General features: G+C 35.7%; 1 protein-coding gene across 29 annotated transcripts in view; it reads right to left on the bottom strand.

Moving 5' to 3' along the window:
- bt (bent) overlaps window positions 1–15,708 on the bottom strand; it is a 109,221-nt gene that overhangs the window by 62,897 nt on the left and 30,616 nt on the right. For 25 of the 29 annotated variants that reach the window (XM_064436742.1, XM_064436756.1, XM_064436757.1 and 22 more), the window contains 25 exons: window positions 15,052–15,196; window positions 14,571–14,807; window positions 14,279–14,415; window positions 13,675–13,791; window positions 12,802–12,885; window positions 10,614–10,739; window positions 10,098–10,527; window positions 9,880–9,985; window positions 9,500–9,660; window positions 8,561–8,699; window positions 7,905–8,119; window positions 7,457–7,788; window positions 7,102–7,285; window positions 6,813–6,937; window positions 6,200–6,377; window positions 5,869–5,993; window positions 5,287–5,313; window positions 3,279–3,438; window positions 2,798–2,931; window positions 2,535–2,706; window positions 2,147–2,298; window positions 1,727–1,877; window positions 1,218–1,326; window positions 679–875; window positions 48–189 (listed from right to left, as the gene is read on the bottom strand). In XM_064436742.1, coding sequence (XP_064292812.1) covers window positions 48–189; window positions 679–875; window positions 1,218–1,326; window positions 1,727–1,877; window positions 2,147–2,298; window positions 2,535–2,706; window positions 2,798–2,931; window positions 3,279–3,438; window positions 5,287–5,313; window positions 5,869–5,993; window positions 6,200–6,377; window positions 6,813–6,937; window positions 7,102–7,285; window positions 7,457–7,788; window positions 7,905–8,119; window positions 8,561–8,699; window positions 9,500–9,660; window positions 9,880–9,985; window positions 10,098–10,527; window positions 10,614–10,739; window positions 12,802–12,885; window positions 13,675–13,791; window positions 14,279–14,415; window positions 14,571–14,807; window positions 15,052–15,196 — 4,085 coding nt within the window. The remainder of the gene's footprint in view (window positions 1–47; window positions 190–678; window positions 876–1,217; window positions 1,327–1,726; window positions 1,878–2,146; window positions 2,299–2,534; window positions 2,707–2,797; window positions 2,932–3,278; window positions 3,439–5,286; window positions 5,314–5,868; window positions 5,994–6,199; window positions 6,378–6,812; window positions 6,938–7,101; window positions 7,286–7,456; window positions 7,789–7,904; window positions 8,120–8,560; window positions 8,700–9,499; window positions 9,661–9,879; window positions 9,986–10,097; window positions 10,528–10,613; window positions 10,740–12,801; window positions 12,886–13,674; window positions 13,792–14,278; window positions 14,416–14,570; window positions 14,808–15,051; window positions 15,197–15,708) is intronic. The other 4 variants (XM_053762756.2, XM_053762774.1, XM_064436763.1 and 1 more) reach the window with 1 other exon arrangement.

Raw genomic sequence — 15,708 nt, 5'->3', positions numbered from 1 at the left:
GGAGTGAAGCCTCCGGGGCGCAGCTAGTACAATATATATCTACTGACCTTCCGACGCGCACCCATTTGCCAGTGGCCATGTCCATCTTCTCCACCTCGTACTCCTTGACGGGAGACCCGCCGTCATCTTCAGGTTTCTCCCATCGAACCTTGCAGCCTTCCGCGTGCACGTCAGACACTTCCAACGGACCTGGCGAGGGAAATTATAGGTGTAAATATATGTTGAATACCATATAGTACCATCATATAATATGGTCGAAATATTCCTTGATCTACATGAGAAAATGTAATTGTTACACGACAGCCACCACTCCGCAATATATGATTGGTTTGCGGTGGTTAGAAAAATATCGTGACGAAACCTACAAATGAATTGACTATTTAGTACATTAGTGCGCATAAAATCTTTTTTTATGAACGTAAGTCATGTCCAATGCCTTCAAGCTACTTGAACCAAAACCATCTGACTTTTAAAGTATGTTGAACCAACAGAATCTGACACCAGTGTTAGCAATGGGAAGAAGACATTATTAACTATTTTCTTTGAGTAATAATGGACATAAATGAAGACGAAAAGTTTCGATAGTCGATATCGAAATAGCTCTTTGTCGAGTCGACCATTCTAATTGCAATATATAGTAAATTAATTTCGCACTATGGCCTTTAAATAGAATCTTACCTTTAGGCGAAGAGGGTTTGCTAAGTACAGTGAGCTCAACAATCTCCTCGTCAAATCCATTGCAGTTCTCCGCTCGCAGTTTGTACTTGCCGGTGTCTCGTCTGACCGCATTCACTATGGTAAAGTCTGTGTGGTAATCCACATTTTCTATTTTGATGCGCTCAGTGTTTACCAACTTTATGTTTTCGCGCCATGACCTGAAATAGGGTTGGGGTGTAGTAGGGTGTAGTAGATCATCATCATAAACAATAATCTAACAATAATTTAAAATAACCACGACAAATAGACAGAGCTAACGATCACGCCGAGCGCAAACATGTCTTTCTGTCAGATAGACACACTTTTACTACTAACCACTCGGCCGATTTTGATGAATTTTGTAATAGACCCATTTTGATGAATTTTGTTATAGACCCGTTGTTAATGACCCAAGGTTAATAGGCCACCGCAACCTTAACTTCGAAACCTATAGCTAAATGTCGATGTTCATCCAAAAACAGGTAAAATTTAAACAAAAAGATGCTTGAGTTACAACTCACCACGAGCACTCGGGTGCTGGTTCACCAGTGACGTCCACAGACCACTTGTGAGTGCGGCCCGCTTTGATGATCACCGACTTGAACGTGCTGCGCTCAATATGAGGCTTCACTGTAATTCAAAAACATATTGTTAAATCTGTTTTTTTACATACACTATACTTTGTAAAATATAACTTTATTATAATGACAGATGTCAAGTAATATGAAAATAATACATTGTTCTCTATTACTCTCATTTCGAATGTATTGGTTCATCCTGCTATCATATGACTCAAGATATATTTTACAAATATAATACTGAATTGTTTTTTTTTTTTAATTATTGAGCAACTGTCCACATTCTTCAAGCAGAAACAGTCCAATCAAGAGAATTGCAGATAGTACTCCTTGAAATAAGTAATTATTTCTGAAAATGGATATGTTTTATTCTGATAAAACCACAGGAGCAAAGCCCTGGAACAGCTAGTATTTGGTAACATAGAGAAGTTTTTTTTTTAATTATAACTCACAGTTCTTGTGCTTGCACAGATGATTGTCAGTGGGCGGTGAAGCATCACCAACACCAGCTTTGTTGTAAGCCTTCACTCGGAACTGGTAAATCATTTTCTCTTTTAGGCCTTCGACCTTGTATTCTGTCTTTGTGTCCTCGGTTTTCACCACCTAAAAAAAGTTTACCAAAACTATAAATAGACCAAGCGAGTAAGTGCTTATGCCCTACTCTGAATGTCCAACAAATGGCTACAACTCGTGGCGAAGCATTGAACCGCTAGAGTAGAGCTAGAATTGGTGTAAATTGGTCTTCACACAATCATGTAAAGTCTACTAGACGGATTTTGATGAAATTTGTTAAACAGGTAAACTATACCCCGAATTCCTACAGGAGCGAAGTTCCGGGGCGTAGCTAGTTTAGTACATACGCTGTACAATACCTCGATCCAATCAGCGGTGAACTTGTCCTTCATTTCGACGACGTATCCCAGGATGGGTCGCCCTCCGTTGTCTGACGGCGCTTCCCATTTCAATGTTGCAGACATGTTGTCGTAGTCTATTATAACTGGCTTGCTGGGCGCCTTTGGCGGATCTGAAATACATTTTGGTATTTTATGGAAGAAATGATAACAATATTAGGTTTGCTCGCTACCGGCGATTTTTGTTGGTAAACAAAAAGTTTCGAAACAAAATAATAAATGTCAATGTCAAGTTTGATAGTGACAGTTATGCATAAAAACAAAAAGAAAAGAGGTTTTGATTATTTGAAATGTTACCCAAAAATAAACGGTTTGCACCAGGTAATGTAATTAGTCGTAGTAATTTTACCGTATGGGTTCTTAGCAACGATGAAGCTATCAGTCTCCAAAGGTTCAGATTCGCCCTCCTTGTTGACTGCGCGAACCCTGAACTTGTACTTGTGGTTCGGCGTTAGGCCCTTGACTTGGAACTCTGTTGGTTCTGGTCCAGTTTCACCACATGGCACCCAGTTGCCAGTGTCCTAGAAATATTTTTTATTTTAAACGTCAATATTTTCTTACTTTGTATTGGCAAGCTATTCCGTTCTCTACCAAATTAAAATAAAAAAATACCATGTCCATTTTTTCCAGCGTGTATCCAGTGATATCCGATCCCTGCCATTCGTCTGGTTTCTTCCATTTGACAGTGGCTTTTTCTGCGCGTATGTCCACGACTTCGATTGGTCCATTTGGTCTATTGGGTTTATCTGGAGAATAATATCATCGAAATCAACATCTTTAGGTAGTCAGGTGGGTCAGGTCCACATTTCAAAGAATTAGATAATGGAGCACCACCGTAAGAAGTTTTTAGAACACGTACCTACTTATTGTTTATAAAATAAACAAAGACATTAGGTACCTACTAAATCATTACTATTCTTCTAATTTCTGGTTGCCCATAAGCTCAATAGTAAACAACGTTATTCTTTAATACCAAAAGTCTTCTTAAATAAATAGACAAGTGACAAATTTTAATACCGCTACATGCCCCTATTCTTAAGGAATAAAATGAAGGTAAAAAAAGAAATGGCAGTAAAAAAAAAACAGTTCTTACCTAGCACAACAACGTCAGCAATACTCTCGCAAGTGCCCGACGAGTTGGTAAGCACGAGCTTGTACTTCCCACTGTCAGGTCTCGTGGTCTTTCTGACGGTCAACACTGTGTTCCTCTCGTATTTGTCGATGGTAATGCGATCGCCGTCGTCGTGAATCTCCTAGAGTTGATGAGAGGAATTTTAGGATCCAGCTGGCTTTGGGAGTGTCTGATCTAAATCGCGGTGAATAATTACTGATGGTTTATGTATTTGGCAGAAAGTAATGTATATGAGGATGATGTACCTATTTATATTGTGGAAGACATGAAGGGTAGGTAGGTAGCGATATATTTTTGGCGAATTTATGTTAGTATTGTGATAAACAATAGATAAACTTTTTATAATTTAGCGCCCTATTTTCTATTCTTCTTCTTCACTAGTCAACTCAAATACTTTTATTCAAGTCAAAAATTTATCGTTGAAGAACTAATAAAATTAATCAAAAACTTTCAAAAAATAAATTACGGGTATTTATTTTATTATTAAAAATTAATAGCTTTATATCATAAAAATTATTATATAATATCATACATAATTTGATCGAAAATATTATACATAGACAGATCCATCTAGCGAATACTTTATACTGCGTGACGTCAGAGACATCTGTGGAGTGGAACATAAAGTTTTTTTTTTAGTTCATCACAAATAGATGGCTGAATGTTATTACTTAGGTATTATTTTCTTGTAAAGAAACCTTTGGCGCGTTGGCGAATAAGTAATAATTGAATGATTGATGTATTAAATATATTTCAAATATTGAAATAAGTAATTTTTTAACCTACACATGTAATTCGTTGTTTGTGGATGATTGAATCGAAGTGCTTTGTCAAATATTGTAAGTGATGGACGATTGATCAGACACAACCCTTGTAAAATAGTCTGTCAGTTGGTACCTAGATGTTATCAGTGAATTATGTATTAGAGTTAGGTATATGTAAGTGAGTAGTAAATATATCTTCATCTATGTTTAGATGATATGATGATTGAAATATATTTCTTTGTATTTATAAAAATAAACAAATAGGATGACCTTAAAGATCTTGGTGAAGCAGGGATATTGATACTTCTATCTCATATCATCAAAGCATAAATAATGATGAAAAATGTATTGAGTGTGTTAACACAATAACATCTAATAAAATAAATTAAACATTCTTTTTATAATCTAGACAAAAGATAAATGAGGCAGATAAACAGAAAGTCTTCCATAACTTCTGCAGATCTACATTTTGAGTTTCTAATAATTTTGTGCGATGTTAAACGTCTACGTAAAAAATAACTAATGTCAAATGCCAATAATAAAAGTTTTATCTTAAAAGTATCAGTTTTACATAAATAGTAGGTACTTTTTTTGTTAAGACATATAAAGCTTTACAACTATAAAAAATCGCTTCTTCTTGATCACAGAATCGCGATTCTTTGAAATCAAAGCGTATGTCAATATAAAGATTGATTTTTTAAAAACATTTTGGAAGTACTAAGAATGGTGTATTAAAATGTAAAACAAGAATTTGTCGCCATCTAGAGGAGCTGAGCTCTGGCCTACTTGGAAGTCGCTTATGACTGTCCAGGTGTTGAAATCACATGCAAACTGTGGTGTTTCTCCACAAACAATGATTTAATTGCTCGTTTGGCTCGATTGCCAAACAACCTGCACTCTGGCTGACCTGATAGTAGATAGGTAGCTCGTGGAATGACTTAAATTTTAGCTGTTGTCGTGAAATACCGTCCGCACGCTAAGAAAACGTAACTATTTCATCAAAATAAAACATTATTTATTTGCTTTACTTTAATAACATACGCTTCAATTTGATAAAATATCTAGGTAATATAAATTTATAAGTACTTAGTGTATTTGGTAGTTGTACTTGTGTAGTGGTGTTAGCACATATGTATAGAGACAAATAGTAAATTGAGTATATTTTAGAACATATAAAAGATGACAACATTCATTCCCATCCTGACCTTTTCCGTGTACGGCTTGCCACGTTTCTTTTTGGAAAAAAGTAAAACTTTGTTTAGTACCTTGCTGTGTTCCATGAATGTGAAAAAAAATGTACAAAAAGTAGTATTTATAAAAAAATATAGGATAAAAGTTTCGACAACAAGTTAAAGTATTTTAAAATAAACTCTCCAATCATAAAGGATGTTTTTAGCGTTACCACGGGGTCCAAAATGTCAGATTTTGGAAACACTTCAAGCTTTAGGCTTTTTATGTTTGCTCAAATATTATTTTCAGTTATAATTATTACTGATGAAACTAAACTTTATGCAGATTATTTCAAGTTGTAAAATTCAAATGTTTGATACTACTAACAGACCGTCAGCTTTGACAGGAGCCGATCGACCGAGCGAAAGGGATGCAGATATACAAATAAAAAAGGCAGGACAGCGTTAAACGAGCTTCCCTTCCTGTTTATCGATCAGACAAATCCATATAGCAAGTATATATTAGACGTCATTCGGTCTGATGTAAGAATTACGCCGCTCTGAAGACGGCCTTAATCTCAAGATCAATCAACAAAATCAACACGATGATGACTATACCTCTTCTCCCTTCATCCATTTGACTTCAGGTTCAGGCTCGCCACCATACTTGATGTCGAAGGCGATGACCTGGCCCTTCTTGATGATCATGTTCTGCAGACCCTCGCCGATGATGTATGGCTTGACTGGAAATATAACACACATTCAAAAGAATGCAGCATATTTTATCTAAAAAGGATTCTGTTACTTGATGTATGTTTTCAAATCTTAAAGCTTATATAAAAACATATATTAACTTTATATTTATCAAAATCAGACTCAGAGAAGGAAAGATGAGTTTTTGGCAGACAATCAGACCACTAAGCCACCGAGGCCGAGGCAAAAGACTCACCGAATCTGCACTTAGCTACAATAGGCTTAGTGCTGTCACTGGGCTCGCCAGGACCAGCCTTGTTGATGGCTCGCACCCTGAACTCATAGGTGCAGCCTTCCTTCAGACCGTCCTGGGTGGCAGCCAAACAGTCGCCGGGCACCTCCTTGCCGGTCACCCAGTCTTTGCCGAACTTCTCCTGATGAAGTTAGATAGATATATTAGATGAGAAATGGAAAAAGCTCTTGGCGACAGTAATAGCCTAACATTAAAATATTGTATTTGACAACTTAATTTGGGTTAAGTTTTATTTTACAATGCATTAGAAAACTACTAGAATTTACTAATACACAACAAGAGCTTACCACCCATTCCTTGAGTGACAGACCTTCAACACCTTGTGATTCTTGTTGTGTATTAGTAAATAGATTTCTATAATTTTATTTCAAAGACAAAAATGATACTTCCACTTACTCTACAGTTGAAAGAACAAAGTACAATAGTACGAAAATTACTTCGTCATAACCGATACCAGCAGTTCTGGAAGTATTATTATAATCTGTGCCGACGAAGTACCTAGTGCTTCACAAGGCGCTACAAAGAAGCGTACCTTGTATATTATATATAAGCATACCTTGTACTCAATAACGTAGCCGGTGATGGGAGCTCCGCCGTCGTTGTCAGGCTTCTGCCATTTGAGATCAGCGTGGTCCTTGTCCCAGTCAGATAATTCAACGTTCTTGGGCTTCGATGGTTCATCTGAAAAGACAACAAAAAATTGAGCACTGACGTCTGATTCAGGAGAGACCTAGCAATGATAAAATTTAAAGATTATTGAACTATGATCTGGATAACCTTGTAATAGATGCCAACAAACCTCTTAACATGAATATTATTTAAGTCTCATGTGTCTCTAGACTTACCCCAAGGATCCTTAGCAAGCACAGGTTTGGCAAATAATCCAGGCTCACTGGAGCCGATCTTGTTGACGGCCCGGATCCTGAACTTATAGGTCTTCTTGGCAATAAGGTCCTCGACTTTGTACTTGAGCGGTTGACCATGGGCCACCTCACCCACATTGTCCCAACCAGCCTTTAGTGACAGATCCTGGGAATAAGCAATGTTTGTAAATAAATCAAAAGAAAGTACTTACTGCTAATGATATAAAATTAATTAAGTCACTTTTTAATAGGAAATTTTTCTGATATTAATTTACGGCTATTAGTTTTTCTCATAATATTATTTAATTTCATTATTTACTTTTGTATTTTATAATACCTGTCTCTCAATGACGTATTTGACCAACGGGGATCCACCATCGTCCTGCGGCGCCTTCCACGTGACCACACAAGAAGTCTGGAAGACCTCGGCAACATTAACGTCTTGCGGGGGCGTCGGTACACTCTGCATGGTGATCGTAACATCCTTAGCATCCTCGCCCTGGGCGTTGGACAGTTTGATCTGGTATTTTCCAGATCCTTCTCTGGTCGGCTTCTTGATCTTGAACAGGACCTTCTCCTGCTCGACCACTGCCTCGACTTCTTTCACTGGCAAGGCTTTACCGTCCTTCCATAGTTTAGCTTCGATTGGCGTCTGTCGGGTGCCAGTAACTAAAACGAGAACGAATAAGAATAATTTTCATTAAATTAACCATCAAGCTGAATCAAAACGTTGCATTGAAATAAATATTGTCTAGAAACTATGCTTCATTCAAGGGTCTCTTTACCTTTATAAGGCACCTCAATGACAAACGGCTGTCCAGCTGGCCCGAAGAATTCCTCGGGACACTCGATGGCAGGCTTGGACTCTCCCTTCTTGACGGTCAGCTTGCAAGACGAGCTGAGCTTGCCAGATTCGCACAGGATCTCACCATCGTCTTCCATCTCCAGCTTGTTGAAGATCAGCTGGTGCTTACCACCACCGAGGTTCTTGATCTCGATTCTATTGGAAAATATAACCTTTGAATACTTTCATAAAGAGCAGAAAATAGTATCAGATGACCTGCAGAGTGTAATCTGGATGAAATACCATATGTTACCATTTATCCCAAAATTTCTAAACCCCGGGGCGTAACGAGTAATTAAAATATTGAATTATAATATAGTTAACCCAGTCGGTACATTACCTGGACCTCTCTGATGTGGAACATAACACAATTAATTTTAAACGGTTGTAAGGCTAATGAATGAATGAATGACCGACTTTTTTCAAGATAATTTCGTTATAAGAACAAAAATCTTATAGGTACGAAATAAAATAAAAAAATGCATATGCATTTCTTTGATTTTAGATAAATAAAACAATTTATTGTTCAGAAAATCTGTGAATTTATATGTTTTATAGAAATGTGCATATTATAATATTTTAAGAGATATGACTTACCTGTCATTAGGCACAATAGGTTGTCCGTTGAACGACCAGACTGCTTCGGCAGTCTGATCCTGGAGTTCCACCTCCAGTACAACCTTATCCCTCTCAATTGCTTCTGTGTCCTTCAACTTCTTATTGAAGCGATTCGAGTCTGCAAGAAACATATAAATATAATATTATAGTAATACACAAATTTACCTGACAAAGTGCATGAGAGACCTTTTTTCAAAAATAAAAATCCATAGTTTTACTACACCAAACTACATTTTCCATTATTTTCTGCCATTACTACTTGTTGAATACCTAATCTTCCTATTTATCAATCACTAGAAGTTCATAAATTCACAGATCTTGTTTTTATACTTCTACGGTGTTCCAAATGTATTTTAAGACTGTTCAAGATTTTAGATGCGGTTTTAGGTCCAATAGTTTTAGACAATAGGTAGTAACCTAGCCCTGTTTTAATCGCATCAGTAGTTTCAATTTTAAAATGCATATTATAAAGTAGTATTACCGAACAATAACAGGCCAATTTAGTTATTTATCAATATAACGTATAAAAATAAATTAATATATATTGATAAATAACTCGATTGGCCTGCTGTATTTGATAGATAGTATTTTTTTTTCATTTATATTGGCGTATAGGAGTATTTCTCGGTACAAGACATAAACATAGTTTACATTTTGTAGTATCGATTATATAATTTGATCAATGTAGCGGTGCTAGGACATTTTTTTGAGGATGATGAAGATATCAGTGGACATTATTACAAGATTGTAATAGGCATTTCATTATCAATTCACACGCATTCTTATCGGATTTGCTGGTACACTTGAAGTTAACTAGCGTCAACCATCTTGGCGTCATTCATAATGTAAATATACTCATAATTGACATAATTAACATACTTTTTTTCAATGAGGAGAAGAAGATCTAGTTATACTCACAATTGACGATCAACTCGCACGCAGTCTCGTCGGCGTTGGTGGTACACTTGAAGTTGCCAGCGTCAGTCACCTTGGCGTCCTTGATGATGACCTTACGCTTGCGACCCTCCTTCACTACAGTCACGCGTTTGTCTGTCTTCAACGGTTCACCGTTCTTGAACCTGTAGATAGAATTTCAAATTATATTCAAATGTACCACTTTCATGTCTATTTTCTGCGGATCTAGAGGTTTCCAATTCATTATTCAGGTCCCTATTGTCGTCGCTTGATCTCAAATTCTATTCGTAATTTTTGGCGAAGGCGCAACTTCAAAATGATGACCTGGCGCTCTATGACGGGGAATCCACATAGAGAGAGAAGATAGCTAGCTATACTTTTACCATTGAACATCACCACCAGCGTCGTCCAGCTCGCAAAGTAACGTAATGGTGTCCTTTTCAATCGCCTGCTGCGATTTCAGCACCTTAGTAAACTTGTATGGGTATTCTGAAAATAAAAGTTTACTATGTCATCTCATAAAATTTTTAATGAACTCTCATAATATTTTATGGTGCTTTTTGATGTGTTTGTTCTAATCATCCGTTTGTTTTAAACTCACCTACAATCTTAACATCAGTCTCCGTTTTATCAGGCTGCTTTTCGATTCTGCAAGAGTATTTGCCAGCATCTTCCATCTTGGCACTCTTGATGCAGAGCCTGCATACTCCAGACAGATCTTTGGAGATCTGGAACTCATCGCCATCTTCGATCTTCTGATCTCCCTTCCACCAGGAGACAATAGCGAGGCTGTTGGAGACAACGCACTCCAAGACGACTTCGTGTTTAGTGTAACCACTTGTGGTCTTCTTTAATGGTTTGGTGAAGGTGTATGTGGGGTCTGGTTCGTCAACTTGCAAGAACGCAGTACACGTGATTCCGCCTATTTCAATGGTAATTTTGCCGGTATCTTCTACCTTCGGATTCATGATAATTAGTTTGTAGGAATCCTGCTCATTTGTCATCTTATACTTGGATCCCGGGAACAATTCCTGTAAAATTCATCGATGGACATTTGAATGAAAAAGAGATTTTACATTTAAATTAAAAGAAGAAAAGTTATATAAATTGAACTTACATCCTTACGGAAGTACCATTTCGGCTTGGAATTAGGCTTAGTAAAGATAGCTTCGAAGACCACCTTCTTATCCTTGCCTTCCTTCGCAAATTGATCTACGAGGGGTTTCAAGAACGATTCTTGTTTCTGCAAAATATCGTGTCTATTAATGTACCTGTTGGACTCTAAAATATTAAGGTGCAGTTACAAAAGGGTGCTGATCACAAAGCCAGTTGTGCTGACGAAGATTTGTTGACGGACTCCCATCGCTGTCAACATGACTAAAATACAGAAAGGAAAATTGCTGTGTTGTGACCGAGGCGTTAGATTCATCAGCCATTCTTTCTTCATCACTCTCAACCAAAATACATGCTTTTGTACAGGTGGGTTCTTGACTGATGTTTTGAAGATTTATGCAGTTTCATTTACCTTTTATTTATGCTCCTATATTTAAGTCTAGTAAGTTACAAAAATGAAATGTTACATTGAATTGGAGAATTAAACGTGGTCTCGAAAACGGTTCGAAAACTTTTAATTTTAGATCTAAAACATCGATTTTACGGTGCATAATCTATAGTTTTGTAGAGTATTTACATTTTGTGCTATATGTGCTAAAAATATAGATTTTGTCGGAGAAGTGCCGAGTAGATTTGCATTTTGCAAGACAGAAGTGTTGTTTGTTGTGCTAACTATACATGACTATAGTGATTTTGTCGCTAAAGATAATGATCTAGTAAAACTGTGTATCGTTTTGTATTAATATTTGATCCGTTATAACTAAGTTACGTTAAGTTTTTATGATGAATTGCTGTTGTTAATCGCATAGCTACAGACAATCACATAGAATATTAATCTCATATATTTATCAATCATCATCATCAATACGTCCCCACTGCTGGGGCACTGGCCTTCCTTACCAATATAGATGTATTATGTATAAAAAATTATAAATTAATATGATCTTATAACATTAACTAGAAATAACAGATAGAGAAAAATATATGAAGAACGAAGGTTAATAAAGATTCTGAGGATATCAGGTTTTGGTAATACGAAATAATCATTAAGATTGTTCAGCCAGATATAAGTTCTGAAAATTGAATCATCAAAAATGAATACAAAACAATCAATAGTTTTACACGAACATCAAACTAAAGTGGAAAATAGTCTTCGTGCGACAAGAACTTCGTGGAACAACACCAACAGAAGTGAGAAATAGCCTTTATGTGCGACACTTTGGTGTGATTATATCTTTCGGCCTCAAACCTCGTCTCTTTTGAACGAGTGCAGCACCGGCCAATCAGGGATCAGTTCTGCGAGGGACCTCCTTCGGTTATGGTGTCTCTATAAAACAGCCAGTATCCTTAATAAACTCCAAATTTTTACCTTCCATAGCTTTGGTTCTAAAATTGTACCTTTCTTGACAATGCTATCCAAGTGTATTAAAATCTTACCCGTTAATTTTATGACTTATAGTAAAGTTACCATTAACATAAGCATAAAAATCTCAAACAAACATTATCAACAATATCGTGTGCCAATTACCAATCATAACACACGTAACACGAGATTATTTAAAATTCAACATCTGCAAAACACCGGATGCATCAGCTGAAATTAATAATGATGTAAATGAAGATAGAGATATAAATTTGGATATTAATGACGTGACAGAAGCTCCATAATCCGACGTCAAGAAACCTGGAAATTCAAAGAACGGACAAATCCCAAAAGAAAAATCACGTGATCATCAAATTCATTCCACTTACATTCCCTGGTAATCATGTTCAAGTTAAGAAAAGTGAAGTGGTGATACAAAAACTTGTGCAAGTTATTTTAAAATTCAGTTTTAATACATTTCGTTTAAATCGATCTGAATATTACCATCCTCGATACTTTCTCATTTTAATATCCACAAGTTAACTCGATATATCAAAATGTATTGACTGTGTTATAGTACTACTACTGACAAACTATATTACTGAAAAAGAGGAGGATAATTTTCAAACGACAAATTCAGTTCAGTTATTTATCCATTCATTTTATAATTCCATTAATTTAAAAGAGCGTTTAAATGTCGTTTTGAAATTTTGTATACGAACAATATTCTCAAATTTGTAAAATGTTTATTAGTAACTTTCAAGTCATTTCAAAAAGGCATAACGCTCCCAGTTTTACTTTATACTTTTATCTTTCCTTTTTATCGAACCTTAACTTTGACAGTCTCCATCAAAGCGGGCCAATCAGGTATCATTTCTCTGAGAGACATTCGTCTCCGTATTTCAAAGATACCCTAGAACCGACAGAAGATGTTACAAAATTAAGGTCATTGTTTACGTTGGTAAGAAAAGCCTTGATGATTTAGGAGCTAAGTAAGATAGTAAGCGCGGACTGCATGGTATGAAATTAACGAGTGATTTTTTTTTATTATGAGAAAAATATGGTGGGACTAATTTGTTAGATTGTTTCACAAAAGTGACTAGATGTGAATAAGTTTGAACTAGAGTCAATTCACTTTGGTTTAAAAAAACATATGTGTTGTGAATACTGATCACAAGCGAAGCCAAAATTAACTTTAACTTGAGCCGGACTGTAGCCGTGCTCATCGTTCACTGCGTTACTTACATTGAAGACGGTAAACACCGTTTTCATGAGCCACTGCGCCATGATTTTTATAATTCTTTCAACAATATTGTAGAGAATTCTGGGCTGCATTTATTTTATGACATGTAAACATGTCGTACAGTCAATGTCATCATTCAAAGATACTACCGTTTGGTCATTTTCGTGAAACCTATTTTCATGGAATTAACTAGAAACTTTTTAACTTAAAAAGTATATAAAAGTTTATTGTAATTGTTAAAGTTTATATATTTATCTCAGTTTAAAATATTTTTTTTAACAATCATGCAAGTGATTTTTTATCATAATTTTTAAAATAATATTTAAGTTTTTTTAACAGAAGAAAATACCTTGATAATCGAGGTGGAAATAGACGAGGAGAAGAAATTGAAAGAAGAACAATAAGTTTGAAATGTAAGATGGAATGAACGATGATGCTGCAGTTTAGAATACTGAGGACCTTAATCCAGGACCAGTGTCCAGAGCTGAGCTTATCAACTGGGAATCTACAAAGCTCGACACCCTCCGACACAACCACAATGCAGCCGTCTTCTTCGAAATATCCAGTTTCTAAGCCCTAGAGATGCATACGATGTTATACAAAATGTTACAAGTAAAAATAATGTAGCATTTAGATAATTGAAATAAGATGGTACGTCTTAATTGTGAATTACATTGAGCCTATTAAAATTTGGCAAGTACTACTTGATAAATATATAACATATTAATAAAATGAAAGTAGATGCGATAATGTCTTTTAAATATCAAATAGGAAGCCAATTTTCTGCCAACTTTTAACAGACGAAATTGACATATTTTAATTAGTCACTGCAATCAAAATAGACTCTTTAAAATGCTTCGTTAAATTTTGATAGAAGCTGACAAAGGTTTGTTTGATTTCAAAGCCAAATTATGATTAATATATCTAATCTAAAAGATTTGAAATGTTGGTTAAGAATAACAAGTCAGCATTTATATCACCGTCTTCATTTCGTATTGTATCATTATCTACCACTCAGTTAAAATTAATTTAAAACGGAAAGATACTGAAATCTTAGTCTTACCTTTTCCACTTTTTTGAGTGGTGGGATAGGTTTATCCACTTCTTTGAGATCACCCCAGTCTGGGTCCTCTTTCTTTTCGCCCCATTTGGCATACTTTCTCTTCTTGAGCATAGCACGGAAGTCCATGCCGCTGGAGTCTAAGGTATCATTTTATTATTACTTAGTGGATTCGTAACACGTGTAGTGTCATTATTCATTGCTAAATCAACTCTTTTACCAATTGTTATTATTATATTTTAATAGAAATATAAATCTTAGTTTAATAGTTCGTTTTTTGGTAATTTAAACTCACCAGATACATAAAGTTGCATTTCAGCTGAATCTTCTCCATGGATGTTGCTGACTACCACCTTGTATTTGCCTTCATCGTTGGGCTTAACCTTCCTCATGCACAATGTGATGAGTCCGGTTTCTCCATCAGTGATGAACTTGAAGCGACCACCCTCAATGATTTCGGTAACACCCTTATAGAATTTGAATGTGGGTGGAGGGTTGCCTTCCACTTGTACTGTGAGGTAGCCAGTTTGATCTGATTGATAGAAAAACTAGCTTTATTAACTTTAGAATTATTTAATTCACATACGTTATGATATACTTAATTCGTTGAAAATATTAGATCGTACTAAAATGTAAGTAGACAAAAATAATATTAAAAGTAAAACTATTTCGATATTTCTACGAATTAAACCAGTAGATGAATAATACTTATGTTAAACCTGAATTAAAGTGATTTAATTTTATTAGTATAATAAGTATTTAGTAGTGTTACTGACCCTCAACAGCTGAATAGCTCTCCTGGACGTCCACAATGACCGGAGGTCCTTCATTTCCGATTGGTTTCAATGGCACAGAAGGTTTGTTAATGAGATCTTCCAGGTCTTGCACCGATGGCCTTCTAGCGTCTCCAGATTTTCGTCGCTATATCATCAAAACATTGTTAAATAGGATCTCCTTTCAAAGAAGGCAGATGTTAATCACGGGAAATCATTGTTTCAATAGTTATTCACGTTACAGTTAGAAACATGGAAACGGCAAATCAAAACTTTATGTCGTATTATCCATTGATCATTATTCTATGAATACCTCAATCGATATCATTACATTTCGATTTTTCATAAAAATATTACTTACTAATGGTTGTGACCCTGATACGTACAAGATAAAGGACATCAAAACTCTCCTGTTACCTACTATTAAAATTAGATCGAAACTCCAGCACCAGTAACCGAATACACAGTACAAATGTGTTATGACAGATGTACTACATTCACAACGTTAGCCAAATGGTCCGACAATGACGATCTGGATTTCCTGACAAATGCGGCGCAAGTGCTGTGTTGATATTTATGAAATTATGACAATGATTGCAATATTTTCTAATCTAAAACGTCGCATTGACTTGTTATTTGCACGTTATTATAATAAACTAA

This window comes from Plodia interpunctella, chromosome 23 (genome assembly GCF_027563975.2).
Source record: "Plodia interpunctella isolate USDA-ARS_2022_Savannah chromosome 23, ilPloInte3.2, whole genome shotgun sequence".
In the NCBI taxonomy this organism is placed as follows: Eukaryota; Metazoa; Arthropoda; class Insecta; order Lepidoptera; family Pyralidae; genus Plodia; species Plodia interpunctella.
The sequence above is the reverse complement of the archived record's forward strand: the minus strand, read 5'-3'. Positions and strand labels throughout refer to the sequence as shown.